The sequence below is a fragment of the Ictalurus punctatus genome, chromosome 18 (genome assembly GCF_001660625.3).
Source record: "Ictalurus punctatus breed USDA103 chromosome 18, Coco_2.0, whole genome shotgun sequence".
In the NCBI taxonomy this organism is placed as follows: Eukaryota; Metazoa; Chordata; class Actinopteri; order Siluriformes; family Ictaluridae; genus Ictalurus; species Ictalurus punctatus.
Window position 1 is genome coordinate 24,566,544 of NC_030433.2, and position 16,411 is coordinate 24,582,954.

The 16,411-nt window shown below is 41.6% G+C and overlaps 1 protein-coding gene across 1 annotated transcript in view; it reads right to left on the reverse strand.

Moving 5' to 3' along the window:
- The window catches only part of kctd16b (potassium channel tetramerization domain containing 16b), a 41,066-nt gene extending 25,961 nt beyond the window's left edge, over positions 1–15,105 (reverse strand). The window contains exons 1-2 of the mRNA XM_053687891.1: positions 14,914–15,105; positions 13,541–14,790 (exon numbers count right to left, since the gene is read on the reverse strand). Coding sequence (XP_053543866.1) covers positions 13,541–14,390 — 850 coding nt within the window. The 5' untranslated portion in view covers positions 14,391–14,790; positions 14,914–15,105. The remainder of the gene's footprint in view (positions 1–13,540; positions 14,791–14,913) is intronic.
- Positions 15,106–16,411: the final 1,306 nt, after the last annotated feature.

The following is a 16,411-nucleotide window of genomic DNA, read 5'->3' on the forward strand; positions in this document are numbered from 1 at the left end:
TTTTATTTGTTGTTGCTTTTTTTTTAAAAAAAAACATCGACATTTCAGCCTTATGTGCTCCGGAAGCCACATTAATGCAGTACAGTCTCCTAAAGCGTGTCTGGATGTAAGATTCTGTACAATTGCCCAGCGTCTGAGGCATTCAACCATGTCCACACAATCATGTCCTATTTATGCAATATGCAAATTATAATCCTCTGTGTCATTATTTCTGCTATTTTCATTATAACAGCCTTTCAGTTTATTTGGGCAGGTTTGCAAGAACTACAGAGACAAAGAAAGCAAAAGCCTGTCAGATAAGGAATGTTCACGTTGACGCGGTGTGATTGAACACGCTTCCTGCCTCAGGCTTCCACAAGATACGATACGCTTTTGATTCATACGCCGACGATCCTATGCACATCAGTGTAAAATATTACATTTTTTTCCCATTGCTTGATCATATTCGATTATGATTGTTGCAGTGATTGATTTCAAAAACTCAAGTGCATCAATTTACAGTGGTGCTTGAAAGTTTGTGAACCCTTTAGAATTTTCTATATATCTGAATTTATATTACCTCAAACGTCATAAAATTTTCACACAAACCCTAAAAGCAGAGACAAAGAGAACCCAATTAAACAAATGAGAGAATAAATATTCTACTTGGTCATTTATTTATTTATACTTATGTGAAAATCTGATCATGTTCTAGGTCAAATTTATGCAGATATATAGAAAATTCTAAAGGGTTCACAAACTTTCAAGCACCACTGTAAATCACTGGATCATCACACCCCTAATATTTCCCTTACATGAAGCTTCATTCATTCACTTGTCTTGAGAAGAAACTTCAAAGTTACAAAGATTGAGCAAGCCCGCACGGTCAGTTCACCTCTCCGCCTGTACAGCAGATCACAGCAAAGCTAGGTCAGTTATTTCATGTACTGCACACAAAATGCCACAATTTCCCTTTCGACTGCAATCAACAATAGGAAGAGAAACATTCATAAGTACACTGTACTCTCTGAAACTGAAACTTGGCTGAGCTTTAAAGCTGCAAAATCACACTGGGGGTGTGATTCACCATAGACTTTCAAATGTGATTAGACGAAGAATGCCATTTAAACAGGGAAGCGGCTCTCCCCTAATGGTGTGTGGGCTGAGGGGCTGAGAAGACGAACAGTTTAGCTTAAAAAATTTCCACCAGAATTTCTAGAAACGGATCATTGGTGGGCCATCAAAAGTATTTTCGATTATGCGTGTGGTAAAGCCAATTTGTTACACTGTTAGCTTATGCAAAACAAGAGCCTGTGCTGCTCATTACAGAGGGACAATTCATTGAAAATGGCTATTCAAATTGTCAAGACATTAAATAAAAAATGTATGTCTTGAATTCCTTATCTGGGGTGTGAGAGCTGGTTTATTATCTTTGGCTGCATCACATTTCTTGATAAGTTCTTTTAGGTGGACTATCGGTACATTTGGCCCAAATCACCTTGAGTGTTCTAAAGGTGTACAGGTGTTCCTAATAAAGCGGACGGTCAGTGAATGTTACATGAACTTTTTCATATTATCGTTTCCATAACTCAGTTGAATGAATTCTTTCTGGCATATTTTGAAGTGAAACAACTTTTATTTATTGACAGATATTTATATTTCCTCAACAGTCCTGCACGTTTGATCACTCTGTGAGCATTTCCTCCATTTCACAGTGGCTTTTATATTATACATTTCAAGCAAAGCGCAATTCGGAGGCAATCCCATTAGCCCAACTGGCCCTCAGTGTGGTTTCTGAACTCATTTCATATTTCCTCATATTTGGGCTTCTCCCTCTGTAATGCAGAGACTTTAAAATGATACCATACTAGAGTAAAATGGTAGAGAATGTCATTTTAAAGACTTTATAAAGAATTTGAAGGGCCCTTACTCACATCTGTCCTTGGTAATGTCAGTCCAGTTGTCCCATTTAAAATATATGTAGTGCTATCCCTGAAGAAGAAAAAAGCTACGCGTGTGGCCACGGTTAATGTAATATGGCTCATTGACTCTTTGTTATTTATAACAACATTTCAGTAACACTCTATGGAAACTCTCCTGCTAATAGCTGCTAATATTAGCATTTTACCTGATCTTAATGACTTGGAAAGTCTAAGTTAAATTTATCTAGAGCTAGATCATTCACATGGAATACTGCCACTGTTTCCCTTCAGATCAGAAATGAGCAACTTGTATTTCTTTCAGAGATCCTGAGTCTGGACCCGACGTATTGATCTAGTCAGCTAACAGATATCGAAAACCCAGCGTGAAGCGCCTTCTCATTAAATAACTCTTCTGTGAAGTTTGTGTGGAGGGTTCAGTGCCTCTCTTCATTTTGCTCTCTCAATTTACCTCTTAGTAAATTAAGGCAGAGAATACAACAGATGGTTAAGGATAATTCCCATAATGTTCTGTAGCACCACTGAGACTCCTGTATTTGTATGGTTATTTGAGCAGGGGTATGGGTATTTGATAAGGGGTGGAGGTATTTGATGAGGAGTGGAGGTATTTGTTGAGAGTTATGGGTATTTGATGAGGAGTGGGGGTATTTGATGAGGGGTGGGGGTATTTGATAAGGTATTTGTTGAGGGGTGTCGGTATTTGTTGAGGGGTGTCGGTATTTGATGAGGGGTGGGGGTATTTGATGAGGGGTGGGGGTATTTGTTGAGGGGTATGGGTATTTGATGAGGGGTGGGGGTATTTGATGAGGGGTGGGGGTATTTGTTGAGGGGTGGGGGTATTTGATGAGGGGTGGGGGTATTTGATGAAGGGTGGGGGTATTTGTTGAGGGGTGTCGGTATTTGATGGGGGTGGGTGTATTTGATGAGGGGTGGGGGTATTTGATAAGGGGTGGGGGTATTTGATAAGGGGTGGGGGTATTTGTTGAGAGGTATGGGTATTTGATGAGGGGTGGGGGTATTTGTTGAGAGGTATGGGTATTTGATGAGGGGTGGGGGTATTTGATGAGGGGTGGGGGTATTTGTGGAGAGGTATGGGTATTTGATGAGGGGTGGGGGTATTTGATGAAGGGTGGGGGTATTTGTTGAGGGGTGGGGGTATTTGTTGAGGGGTGTCGGTATTTGATGGGGGTGGGGGTATTTGATAAGGTATTTGATGAGGGGTGGAGGTATTTGATGAGGAGTGGGGGTATTTGTTGAGAGGTATGGGTATTTGATGAGGGGTGGGGGTATTTGATGAAGAGTGGGGGTATTTGTTGAGGGGTGTCGGTATTTGATGGGGGTGGGGGTATTTGATGAGGGGTGGGGGTATTTGTTGAGAGGTATGGGTATTTGATGAGGGGTGGGGGTATTTGATGAGGGACATGTGTATTTGAGGAATTGGTTATACCCATTATGTCTAAACTGAGTGACTGCATCTACTACATCTACCTGAGGGAAATGTCGAGTTTATATTCTAGGTGGAGGATAATGTGAGGGGCCTGAGGATAATTTTCAGACCTTTTCATAAACAGCCTTAAGACGGGGATGTTGTCTGATTTGCATAATTTTCATAACTCTTCATGTGAGCTACCGATTTCAGACAGGCAGGTTGCTCTACAATGCCACAAAACAGTAAGCTCTCAAACCACCATGATAAAACAAATACAGCCATTTCTATTTTTCTTTTTTTTTTTTTTTACACCAGAGTTCTATACACAAAACATAGTCACTGCCAGACCTCGCTACACCCGTTCCACCACGTCAGGTTCTTGTCAATATGTACACAGAGGTACCTGAAAGAGCTTACCTACCTAATTACCTGACATAACTGCTGAGTGGTTGCCAGTGATTCGTGGTCTAACACATCATCTCTGTTTCTGTGTGTTGAGGACAAGAAAGAAAAATGCACATGGCAACGGGTCAGACAGGATCCGGTTCACTCTGACCCTGAGTGGTACCACTTCTTTCTCATCTTCTTGAATAATTTTGGGACAGTGAAGAACTGCAGGGTATGAAATACAAAGCTGAAATCTACAAGCACCAGTCCGGCATGATCCTTGCAGTTTTCATGAGGCTTAGTGATTATGAGGACGGTTCTCTGTATTTGGAATCACATTATGTATGTGGTTAACTTACTTAAGTACATACAACTTAACTTTAAGCCTCTATGATTGCCAGATTTCTTTGGAGTGAATGTGTAGGAGTAGGGGCTTTTCACTGAGTGTAGACCACCACCTAGATAATTCAAACCCAAAAGAATCTGTGAATAGAAAATGTAGACTGGTTTCACATGACACAGAACCACAGTTAAATGCATAACTAGCTTTCTATTTCATTCCTCGTAACCATCAGGGGCGGTGATCATCACATATACAACAACATCATGAGTAACCAACACACACTGGGACCAAGTGAAACAGCGTTTGTTTGGTGGTGTACTCAATTTACCGGGAGCAGCGATGTTAACCTTGTAGGTCAACATGCCATCAGTGCAGACTTCCTGGAGCAGCATGGGTCTAAGTAATGCCCATGAGGATGCGATGCACTTTGTAGAGTGGCATATCACAGTGGGTACTGTCTATAGGCAATGGTGACGATGACCACCTAGTGGGCCAGTCTCTGTTTAGACAAAAGAATCCTACACGACTTTCTAGTGTAGCAGATGAACAAGTGGTCTGAGGATCAGATGGCCACTGTCTGGTTTAAATAATACAGTAGGGTGCATACTAGGTACAGCAAGAAATTCTGCAAGGTCACTTGGTAAAAAAACAAAACTGTGAATTGACCTTGGGCAGAAACCCTGGGTTCAAGATCATGGTTATCTGTTCACCAAGGCATGGAAGGCAAGTTTATTACCAGAGGATGCAGTTCTCACACTGTTTTTTACTAAAAGTGATTGTTGGGGGGAAAAAGGCAGTTGTCACCGGCACTTTTTTCAGATTGGTACCTTGCATAAGCTCATAAGGAGGCGCTTTAAGGGTCTTGAGCACAAAGGGGAGATCCCACACCTGGCTCTTGGGGAATTGTGGCAGATGGAGGCTAACGCTTGTGTAGATGGGACTTGTCTAGCAGAAAATGTTGTCTTTTGGCTCAGGCATCGCATCGGATAAGGTCAACGGTGGAAACGTCAGGAGGATGACAAATGAAGACATTCTCAACAAATCACTACCCGTCTGTTTATGTCCGCTGGCGTCATCTGAGTCGCAATTTTCACCTTGGGAAAGTCGACGGGAAATCCATGTGACAGAAGAATAAAATCGAGCGTAACCTCACAGAGACCAAATGGATTTGGAGACCACCAGCCCTGCTGATTCAACCCCGCCAGTGTAAAGTTGTGCAGAGATAAGTTTGTATACCTATAGCACAGTGCCTCCATGAACTCTCTACCATCATCCAGCCACACGGAGTCAGCTACAGAAGAAGACGGAGGCAAGTTACGACGGTTGAGTGTGTAATCTTTCAGAACTTTGAAGTTATGGAGTTATGAAACCACACAAATGTGTTGGTCATTGGAGCTGTGGTCCATTCTAAAGTGAACATGACTTTCACCTACTCCCTACAAAGGCTCCACCGTTCAAACTGAGAACTCCCGAAAGGTCCCTGACTACAGAACACGATCATAATGAGCACTTGGAAACAAAGATTAGCATCTCACGTTAATAACAAACAGATGGACAAACAACAAAAACGTTGTAATTCTGTGAATTAACCGAGGCAAATGAATATAAATGCACAAGCTACAAACTCCAAATTGTCCCTGAGGCAATGAAAACCTACGTCACAGACATTATTTGCTGAAACACTACTTTCAGCTGTTTTACTCATTCATGTTAAAATTTATGATTGCTAAATAGAATGTTTCATACTTGGACTCATTTCAGTATAAAAACAAAGAAAAGAATGAGAAAAGAACGGGCGCAGCAGCTGTTCCCCTTTCTGAAGAGCACTTTAAACGATTTCCTTCAGTTCTTTGGAACGACCCTACAAATTGCTGCCGAGGGAGATCGGCCTTTGAAGCACACAGCGTATGCTTTATCTCTTCAGATCTGTCACTTCAAGATGGTTGTTAAGAAAGCACAGAAAGAAATCCTTTAAAAAACGAAGAAAACATTCCTGAACGAGCGAAACATTTCTGCAGGGTTTACAAACCTTTTTGGAAGCTCTGATTTTATTTGTACTTGCGCGTGTATGTTGATGAATGCCAGTCGCTCGTAAGTTACCGAGCGTGTGCATGGCACAGCTGATTTGCATGTGATTTCGCCCACAAAAGTCCATGAAAGGTCACATGCACAGACAAGAAAATGAAATGAAATGAATGATCAGAATCAAGGCTGAAAAACTAAAGTGGAAGTTATTTTGACTCACTTCTACACTAATAATAATAATAATAATAATAATAATAATAATAATAATAATAATAATAATAAGTGAGTGCTAAATCCTCCATCTTCTGAGGACAGACTGGCTTGTACTTTTTATATTCTTTAATTAATGCCAATAAAATAAAAGGACTGGTTTTCCCTGAATGTTCTGGATGGAGCTCGGGGGCCCGGAGCGAGTGAGCTAGCACGAGGACGTGTTTCTGATCGAGACGCCGAAGCTCTTCTGTAAGTCGCTCTGGATAACGACGTCTGCTAAACGCAGTAAACCTCCATGAACATAAACAGTTTAAACTCCAGAGTCTATTCCAAACTTCATGTCCATGCAGATTATATGATCTGAAGTCAGTCAGGTCGAGGTTTACATTAATTAGCCTTCTTAGGCGTAAATTTACATGCACTCAGGCGCCCGAGTAGGATATGAATGTTTTTGTAAATTTACGGGATTTTCACGAATACCTTTTGTGTGTGTGTGCTTGCACTAACGATTTACGCATAAATATGTTCGTATCCAGCTCAATAAATGAGGCCCATTGTCATCATCCGAAATGATGGAAATGTGAGTCTTAAATAAAGATGATCAGAGCTCATGCTTGTTGTGTATCTCAGTACTGCATTTTTGTTCAGTTTTGTTTTTTGAGTAGGAGGGAGGAAGCACCGAGGTTAAACAACATGGTATAATCATGTTTTCCCACACATACCGGAACAAATCCTACCTCTATGTGAGCTAAGATTGCCAACCAGATATTTGAAAAGGCAGCTACGGAAAAACAATAATACTTGAGAAGCATGTACGTAATTGTTTTGGTTCCACTCACATTCCAGAACTTTTGCTGGAAATCTACCTGAACTTTCTCATCTCTGGTCTGACTTGGCGCTTGTCCTTGCTTGTGTACTGCACGTGATTGTTCTGTGTGAGGAATACGTCGCAGCACAGCGGCGTTCACGTGGACGAACATTTGATGGACCAGCGCGACTGCATGGACCAGTGAAATGTTCAGGACTGGACTTGTTCACTGGGAGCTTTCCCATTGTAGATCTTTCTCCTTCTTTTGACCCACTGATGCATTCTTACATTTCACTGCTGCAGGTTCTTTCAGGTATCAGCTCAATTTTGCGATCTGTTTGAACATATTATTCATTCAATTACAGCACATGCCTGTTTGAACAGTAGGAACGATGGCAATAAGAGGAAAAGGACAATCACATTAACTCAAAGCCAGTTCAAAGTTTCATGCTGCTGTGACTGTAGCCCTAAATATGTACGGGTCATACCAACTCTACCAGCTCTTCCTGTGCAATATACTGTAATATTCAGATTTATTCCTATATCCAACCCAATATACCTTCCCCTACTTAATGACAAATAAGCACGCTGATCCGTTTTATGGCTTAACTACCTGACTAATACCTACAACAACATACACGGTGTTCGCATGTACTGTAGATCTGAGATTATTTCTCTACAGAATGAAAAAAGACATAATACACTCTTCTCATCTGTCAAATCCGACGATAAAGAGATTGTTCCTCTGGATCTTGAGTAACCAGGCGCGAGCGAGCGGTGCTTACTGCGGTGCTTTCACATGTGCAGCGCTGTGGTGTGTTTTCCTCATGGGTGCGTTTTTTTATGCAAGTGAAAACACGGCATTCACATACTAGTGTGGACCAAAATAACCTCTCCAAGACCGTCTGAGCGAGCTGCTCTCGGTCTGATTCAAATCAAACTCGGGCATGGTTAGATTTTAGTCAGATTCAACCCTGAATCAATCCACCTGCAGGAAGTGAACTAAACGTGACGTGTTTTGGGTTACAGCAGACATTTTCTTGAAGACGTGAGCTCTTAAACTGAGCCAAACGGCAGAGCTGTAGCACTGCAGAAATGCGGTGTGTTCTGCAGATTTGGACTGACAAAATAACATAGAAAATGTTTTAAAACAAGTTTACTGAGCGTCAGCTGCATGCTTCTCATGCTCGGGTGAATTTTGTGATCTCTACTCACACTTGGTGAAGGTTTGTTTACTTTTTCCATCATGGTATTTCTGACCGATGAATTAAGGATACGTTTGCTTTTTGCTTTGTTTGAGAAAACAAAACAAACTAAACGGCAAATGAACCAAAAATGATCAAATTTTACTTGGATTCAGACTCGAGAACGGGACTACTAGGAGTGAACGTGCGACTCCGTAGTAACACTATGGCCGGCTCATAGGCTTAGAAGTGAAATATAATAAAACAATGAGCCACTAAGCTCAGGAAGGCCATTCGTTCTCGGACTGAATCTCATTTAGGCTTTTTTTTTTTTCGCTACTTAATGTCATGCAAGCCAATTAGGTAAAGCCGTGTTTGAGCAGGAGCAGCTGTGTGCTTTCTGTCTGACTTCACAAGCCACAGAAAACAATTTGGCTCTGTGACACAGTTCAAAGAGAAACTGAGATGTTCACAGATGGGAAGAGGGCTCAAACATGAAAAGACTGAACACTGAAAGAAAGGCACAGAGAAAATAATAACAGCACAGAAGATAACAAAGCTAGAGGTGATTATACAGCATGTCTCAAAAGTCCAGCATCATAAGAGAGAAAAAAAAAACCCAAAACAAAATAGCAAAAGAAAAGCTTTAATTTAGAGAAGCTGTTTAATATCTTCTCATCTTCTCTTTCACTTCCATTTCCTATGAGTAGAATTATCTGGATTCAGTCTTCTTTGCTTATATCGTGGTCTGTAAATAATATTAAAACATACATTAACCCTATGATGCAGGACTTATGGGGCACCCTTTAGGGATACATGGATATTTTAACATACAGCAAACATCAACGCCATCGGCGTGTTCATTTTGAATATCATTACTATTCATTTATTTTGAATAGCGTTTCATTTCAAATGCTGTCCCATGCTGATGAATCAGTCAGACTGTTCCAGACACATCATGACAACAACCAAATGATTAAAGAGGAGCTTTGCGAAGCACTGTCAGCCTATAACTTTACTTAATTGGCTAAAATGAGATTCAGGGATGATGGATTTTGATAACTGTAGGCCTTGTTTTCCAAAGGACACAGCCGTCTGCAAAGTGTCTTGCATATTAACTCCACAGACCTCCGCTTAGCGTGTGAAACGGGCAGTCCACGCAATTATCCCTCCACCCCCAAGGCATGCAGATCACTGCTAAAGCTGACACAATTAAGAAAGGGTTCTCATGGCCTAATTGGAGAAGTGACTTTTTTTATTCTGGAAAATTTCATGGCTCAAAGCTCTGACCATAATATGGCTGTTGGACTTATTTTTCACCAGCTTAATAAGCCATTTGATCCTAACCTTCACTTTAAATTTGACTTAGTAATAGCAAGAGGTCAAAACTCACTAAACTGGATCTCAGAAGGCATGATAACTTCATTAACAGAATAAAACCTAATGAGATTATGAAAAAACAATCAAGAGCTTGGTTTATTTATTTATTTATTTACAAAGATTCCTAGAAATTCATCCACTCTTTCATCTATATGTGCCGTGCACTCTGAGGCGGAACACGAGTGCGTAAACACAGCATGATATTTATTTTGGGAAATCCAAGAATCGCCATCAATTTCCATGGGATGGGTCAGACAAAATAGGGATAATCCCTTTTCAAAAGAGCGTGGAATACAAGTGGGGGTCAAAACCAAGAAACACAGAGCACGGAAACTAGAAAACACAGCTCGGAAAAAAATCCATTCAAAATATAGGATAAGACTTTGCAGCGGGACAAAGACACAGGAGGGTATAAACAGACTAATCAAGGACTAAACGCAGAACACCTGGACACCTACGACAGGACATGGGCGGAGACGAGACTAACATCATAACAAAATAACAATAACATGATCAGACACAATCACGTGACATGAACTCAAAACGAAGTACGGATTAAATATACCTGCAGCGCTTGCCGCACCGGGACACACATCATATATTCGAACCAACGTCCCTCGTAATGTATAAACATTATTACAGATGAGCAGCTTTCTGTAAGAGATATTCTTCACCTGAAGAGGCAGCTGCTTATTCTTGGCGTTTTGTTGAATGCTCGCTGGATAACTCCATTTACAAAAATATACCTAGCTCTGGAATCCTGCTGATTTTACTGGAATTACTTAATGATGATGATTCGCTGCATTTCTGCTTAGATGTCAGTATATGAGTGCAGTAACGGTGTGTATGTAAATGTTATAATTGCTGAACCTGTTTCCGCTGTCACAACTGTACATCAAACTATTTATCGTGGCGCCGTTCTAAGCACCGCTTACACGTTGTTTAGTCCTGGGTTCATGTCATGTGATTATTATTCCCGTTCTATAATCACGTCTCCGGCCCACTTCTGACGTGCGCTGATTACCCTAATGTGTTCACCTGTTCTGTGTAAAGCCTGTAATCAGTTTGTCGATGTTCACCTGCTGTTTCTGTTCTTTGTTGTGAAGTCTTGTCGTGTTGCTAAGTCTTGTTTTCTCTTCTTGTCGATTCCATTTTTCCGACTTCTTTTAATGACTTTGCCTTCCAGGTTTTTGACCCCAGCAACGGATATCGACTATACTTTTATTTATTTTTTTGATTGCCCCTAATAAAACACACCCAGAGTGTACACGCTCGCGTTCTGCCTTTAAGCACACATTACACTATTGATCTACGGCTCATGATCTGACATGATTCAATAGAAATTATTGTACGTAGTGGGACATACATGCACTTACATAACCTGGAACCAGCTTTGAACCAAACATTCTCACTGACATTAGCATTTACTTTTATGAAGGTTTCTGGAAATTAAAAAAAATAAAAAAATAAAAAAATTAAAAAAATAAAAAAAAGACTAATCAAATCTCTAAACAATGAACTTTTTAATTTTTTTTTTTTTTTAGGTTTTGTGCTTTTGAGATGGATTTAGTATTTTATGTTATTTTGTATTTCCAATGATGGTGGCATTGACATGGAGTGACATTTTCTATTATTCTAACACAGCTCTTGTTATGAAAAATCTTGTTTTGGTTTAGAGGACAACTCCGTCCATTTATTTTCTTTACAGGTAAACTATCACTGTACTGTCTCTCGGTCTCCAGGGCCTCCTTATTAGATTTTCTTTCTCTCTTTTCACTGCTTTAATTGTCTTAAACTTATAGCGACTTTAAAAAGTGGCAAATGATCTGTGTCTGTGATGGAAGAGACTGAAACGACTGAGATGACTTTCTGTATTGAGGAAACAGACTGGTTACCATTCTCATCCTAAAGGGAAGTACATGGAGCTGATAATGACATAAAGAGTAAGAAAAATGGCATTGTAGCTGGAAGGTAGGAAATGATTGCCTTGACATTGGAGAAGGAAACGACACACTTTTACGATTTTGGCTTGACACGAGACTGCAAGTGCTCAGAATGTCAAACACAATGATGGATTGTCAATCGTTCGAGCCATACAACAAACCGGTAAATAGATCTGCATGCTGGGGAGTGAATCTCACACAGACCCGTAAACACAAGAGAGGATGAATAGCAACAGTTTTGATGGAAAAGAGCAGTGAGGCAGCACTGACGCCAACAAGTCTGGGTTTAAAATACACCTATTACTGATAATCACTATTCCAGAAATGTGGGGATCTGCAGGATTAATAGGAGGTCTACTATAGCTGAATTAAATGCTCAGGGTGCACTATACTGCATCAGGAGATTAGTAGGATATGCCAGATCTAAAACATTTAGGATTATAAATGTCTTATGCAGGACTTTGTAGTCAATCTAAACCCTAACATTAGATTAAGACTGAGGTCCTGTCCGAGCACAGATCAGCCAAACAGCAACGAACTGCAACAGTCCGATCTAAAGGATATCAGAGCGTTTATTAGTTTCTTAGTGTCATGTCTTGTTTTGCCTATTTATCAAATAACAATAAGCAATTTTATTGACGTTAAAATAGTCGGCGTTAAAACAGTAACCTTACTGAAGAACATCAACATCAGTATTGATCATTTCTGTATTTTTCTTTTATCAGCATTTAACACACTTTCCCAACCCTGGTCCACTTTCGATTAGCCCTGATCCAATCTGACGTGAGATTCTGGTTTTGATGGACGATGCTGACAGATTTATTGGTTTCATGGCCTGCACCAAGGCCTCGTCATGAAATAAAAGAATAGTGAAACAAATTCAGAAAACACTTAACGTCATCGTATGACACGTAATTATCGACATCGTATTTAATGATTCATTAGTTAATAAATTAACTGTTACGTAATTTATATAATAATGTAAATCATTCGTTTATTTCATCTTAACGCCATGAGCTAGTACAATGAGCTTATTGTTGTAGTGTTTCTGTACACATTTATTATTCATCGCTAATAAGCTAATATAATTAACATTTGTGATCGTATAAGGCACTGGCAGCGTTGGAGGTAGCAGTTTTTAGAAAGTCTATGCTATGAAATGTGAAAACCTCAGGCGGATGATGAGTGTTCCTCCTTTTTACCCTGTGGTAGAGCCACAACGGACACAGCATCGCATTAGCGACTCACGGAGCAGAGTGGATGGGGTGTTTTGCACCATAAAATATTATGAGAGCCATTACAAAAGCCATCATCTTTTACCACTTCAGCATGATAATGACTGAGATAAAGATCAGGACAGAGAGGCCTTCTTTCAGATGAAGGGTTCCACTTTGCACATAATATCTTTATGTAATTTATTCAGAACATAGACTGAGATACAGGAATTCTTTTCCTCTATGAGTAATACTGAGTATGCCAACTGGGGCGTCCAAAGAGTTTAGCTGAGCGCGTGTCAGATTTACCGTGGCCGAATGAAAATTAAACATTGTGATAAACAGCCTATTGTTCCTCAAGAAATGTCATTTAGAGTAATATCTTCCGTATCGCCAACTCAAAGAGCTGCAACGTTCAATTCGGAGAAGTTTCTTGGTAAGATATCATGTATAGAGTCTCTGATATTCATTTGTGTGGAATCACTATATAACCAATAACTCAAACTGTGATGACAAGCATAGGCAGGGTCTGAGAGAGAGAGAGAGAGAGAGAGAGAGAGAGAGAGAGATCAACACAATTTTCCATGATAGGAAATGCATTACACATCAGGTGTGCCTCCGGTGGTACCTGAGACAGGTAGGAAGTTTGAGGAAATGTTTGTTTTATCCACTAAGCAGCAGTAACTTTAACTTACGGTAAAAAACGTATTCGGTGTAGCTGGACCACATCTTGTCGTCGGCGTGCTGGCTGAGCACGGAGGCGGTGAGGGACGAGTTGCACGCTACCATGTGGAAGCCGCACTCGGAGAGCACGTCGAAGGCGCGCTCGAGCTGCTTGAACTTGAGGTAGAAGCGCGACGTGTAGCGCTCGGGAGTTCGGTCCGGGTCGCGGCTCTCGTTCAGCGTCTCACCGAACACCTCTTTGGCCAGCGCAATGCGGCCGCACACCATGATCCGGGGCACGCGCCTGAACTTGGTGTCCGCTTGGCCTTGGCTCTCGCGGCCCGCCGTGCACGAGCCGCGGTAGCCCACCGTGAGGAAGCCGCTCTTCCGGTCGGCGGGCACGAGGGACGGCGGCGGGCACGCGCGCTGGTCGCTTCCCAGCGAACCATCCTCGTAGTCGCTGTGAGCGCAATCGTCCGGACTGGGCTTCACCTCCTCGGGCGTTAACAACTTCACCAGGTCCGGCAGCTGGAAGTACTCCGCCTCTTTCCTCAGGCGAGCTTTTTCAGGGAAATGCTCAGGTAGCACCACCTGTCTGTCCCGCAGGAAGTCCAGCACGTAGCGGAACAGGAAGCCGTCACGGTCGATGAAATACCGACCCTTGGGGTCTCGCGCGAGATCGGGCACCGCGCTGCTTTTTGGCGAGAATATTTTGCCCAGTAGGGACCCGGGCTGGCTCACGAGCGTGGCGTGGCGCGTGTAGTACACCTGACCCCCCACGTTGAGCTCGAGAACGTCTGGAAAGCAGTTCAGGGCGCACGATGGCTCTTTGGTCGCGGGCTGAGTCCTACAGTTCCCGGTCAAAGACATAGTTTCAGTCATCAGGGATGGACTAATAATAATAATAATAATAATAATAATAATAATAATGAAAAGTTTCTTCCAACAAGATGTCACATGAACTCAATCTTCATCATGATAATCAAGAAGCATTTGCAGTTATGTGCAGTTGACTCAAATCTGACTCCTCCCTGAAATGTTTAGTTTTAAAGAAGATGTCTGCTCTTCCGATCAGAACACGGTGAAGGTAAAATGGGAAGAAAGAAAACCCTCCATATATCTGAGTAAAAACCCCTATATGATCATGGGATGTGGTTTCACGAGAGCTTCAGCAGAGCTTCGGGGACGTCGGAGCACAAAATTAGAAAGATATTGCGCCTCTGTGTCTGATTTTCCAAACAGCAGGCTCACTCGCTCGTGCACTCAACGAAACAGGCAACATCTGTGCTGTTTATAAGTAAAGGTAAAAACAACAACAATAAGTCCAGTAAAATATCAAATATAACTCCACCAAACGACTGATGAAAGTTTGGAGCCGAACCCCGATGGAGCGGTGTGTACTCACGGTGTGTCCGGAGGAGCCAGAGCCAGCATCACTCCTGCTCTGTTCGACATCACGCTTCTCGTGTGGATTAGCAGATCTTCTCCAACGCCTTCTCTCTCTCTCTCTCTCTCTCTCTCTCTCTCTTCCTCCGACGTGCATACGTACGTGCCCGCGCACACCGTGTAGAAGCGCGAGAGCGCGCATGGAGCTCCCTTTTCCCGCTCAGGGTGGTGCCAGTCTAAAAAAAAAAATAGAAAAGAAAAAAAGGAAAGGGGGAAAAAGCCTCAGCTGATGTTGCCTCAGCGGTTTAGGAGGGAGGAAAAAAACATAATGGCTTATGAAGAATTACATCATCTTAAAGGAGTAGCGCGCGGACCGGATGTAATCTGACACGCACGAGCCTGGCTCTTTAATCTTTACTTGCTTTGAATATTTGTCTTTTTTTTTTTTGGTGTTCTGGTAAATCCACTGGACTTCTTATTTAGGACATGCATACTCACACACGTTTAGCTTCCGGAATATTCTGGACTTGCTGTTTGCACGTTTCACATTTGTTAATGATTTCTTTTCGCACGCATTTTTTTAAAAAAAATTTTATTTCTTTTGGCTCTGTGTAATGTTGAATTTTGGAAAGTTGTCTAACCCTCAGCAGCAGCAGCAGCAGCAGCAGCAGCAGCAAGCAAACAAACCTCTTTCCATTTCAGCACCACGGACAGAGACAGACACTTTAACACCCGCTAGAGCTTATTGACCTTTATAAAAATATCCTCATGAGCACTACACCCTGCAGATTATTATTCCATCTTCATCTTCTGCGTACCACTTCCTCCAAACGTGCATTAATGTGTAAGTAGGCCCGGTGGCGATTCATCCATACGGACAGGTTCATTTATATCATCATTAATCCTCATTCACAACTCCATAGATTTTTAATTCAGTTGAAATATTAATTAGCTTTTCTGATTGGTTTGTTGATTCGCTCGCCTTTCTAGGTACTCACTGCCCTATTTAGCTCCATAGAGTTATTATTGCACCTAGTGGTCATACATGAAAACTACAACAAGCTCTAATAAATAGAGACCCATTGGGGTAGGAATCACGCTGCCCCATGCTGACTCGATAAACATTTTCAGTGGAGGATGAGGAGCGGACAGGGCAGTTAATGACAGGATTGGTTTGGTTTTGTGGTAATTTGAGGTAGTTTAATATACTCTGAGGCCAACAATATCTTGTTTTATAGCAAATAATCACCACGGTGACCTTTCCCCATGCAGTGCTGCAGAAATGTGTCTCCCTTTTCCAATGCCCGACATTTTTGACTTGTTTCAGGACTTTTCTGTGGTTTGTGAGATAAAATGTGGTTTGGCTGGAAATCTTTACTAAAACCTGACAACACAGTTGAACAAATTACTCACTGGCCACTTTATTAGGAACACATGTCCACTTACTTATTCATGCAGTTGTCCAATCAGCCAATCATGTGGCCTCAGTTTTTATGTAATGCATGTGCATGGTGTGG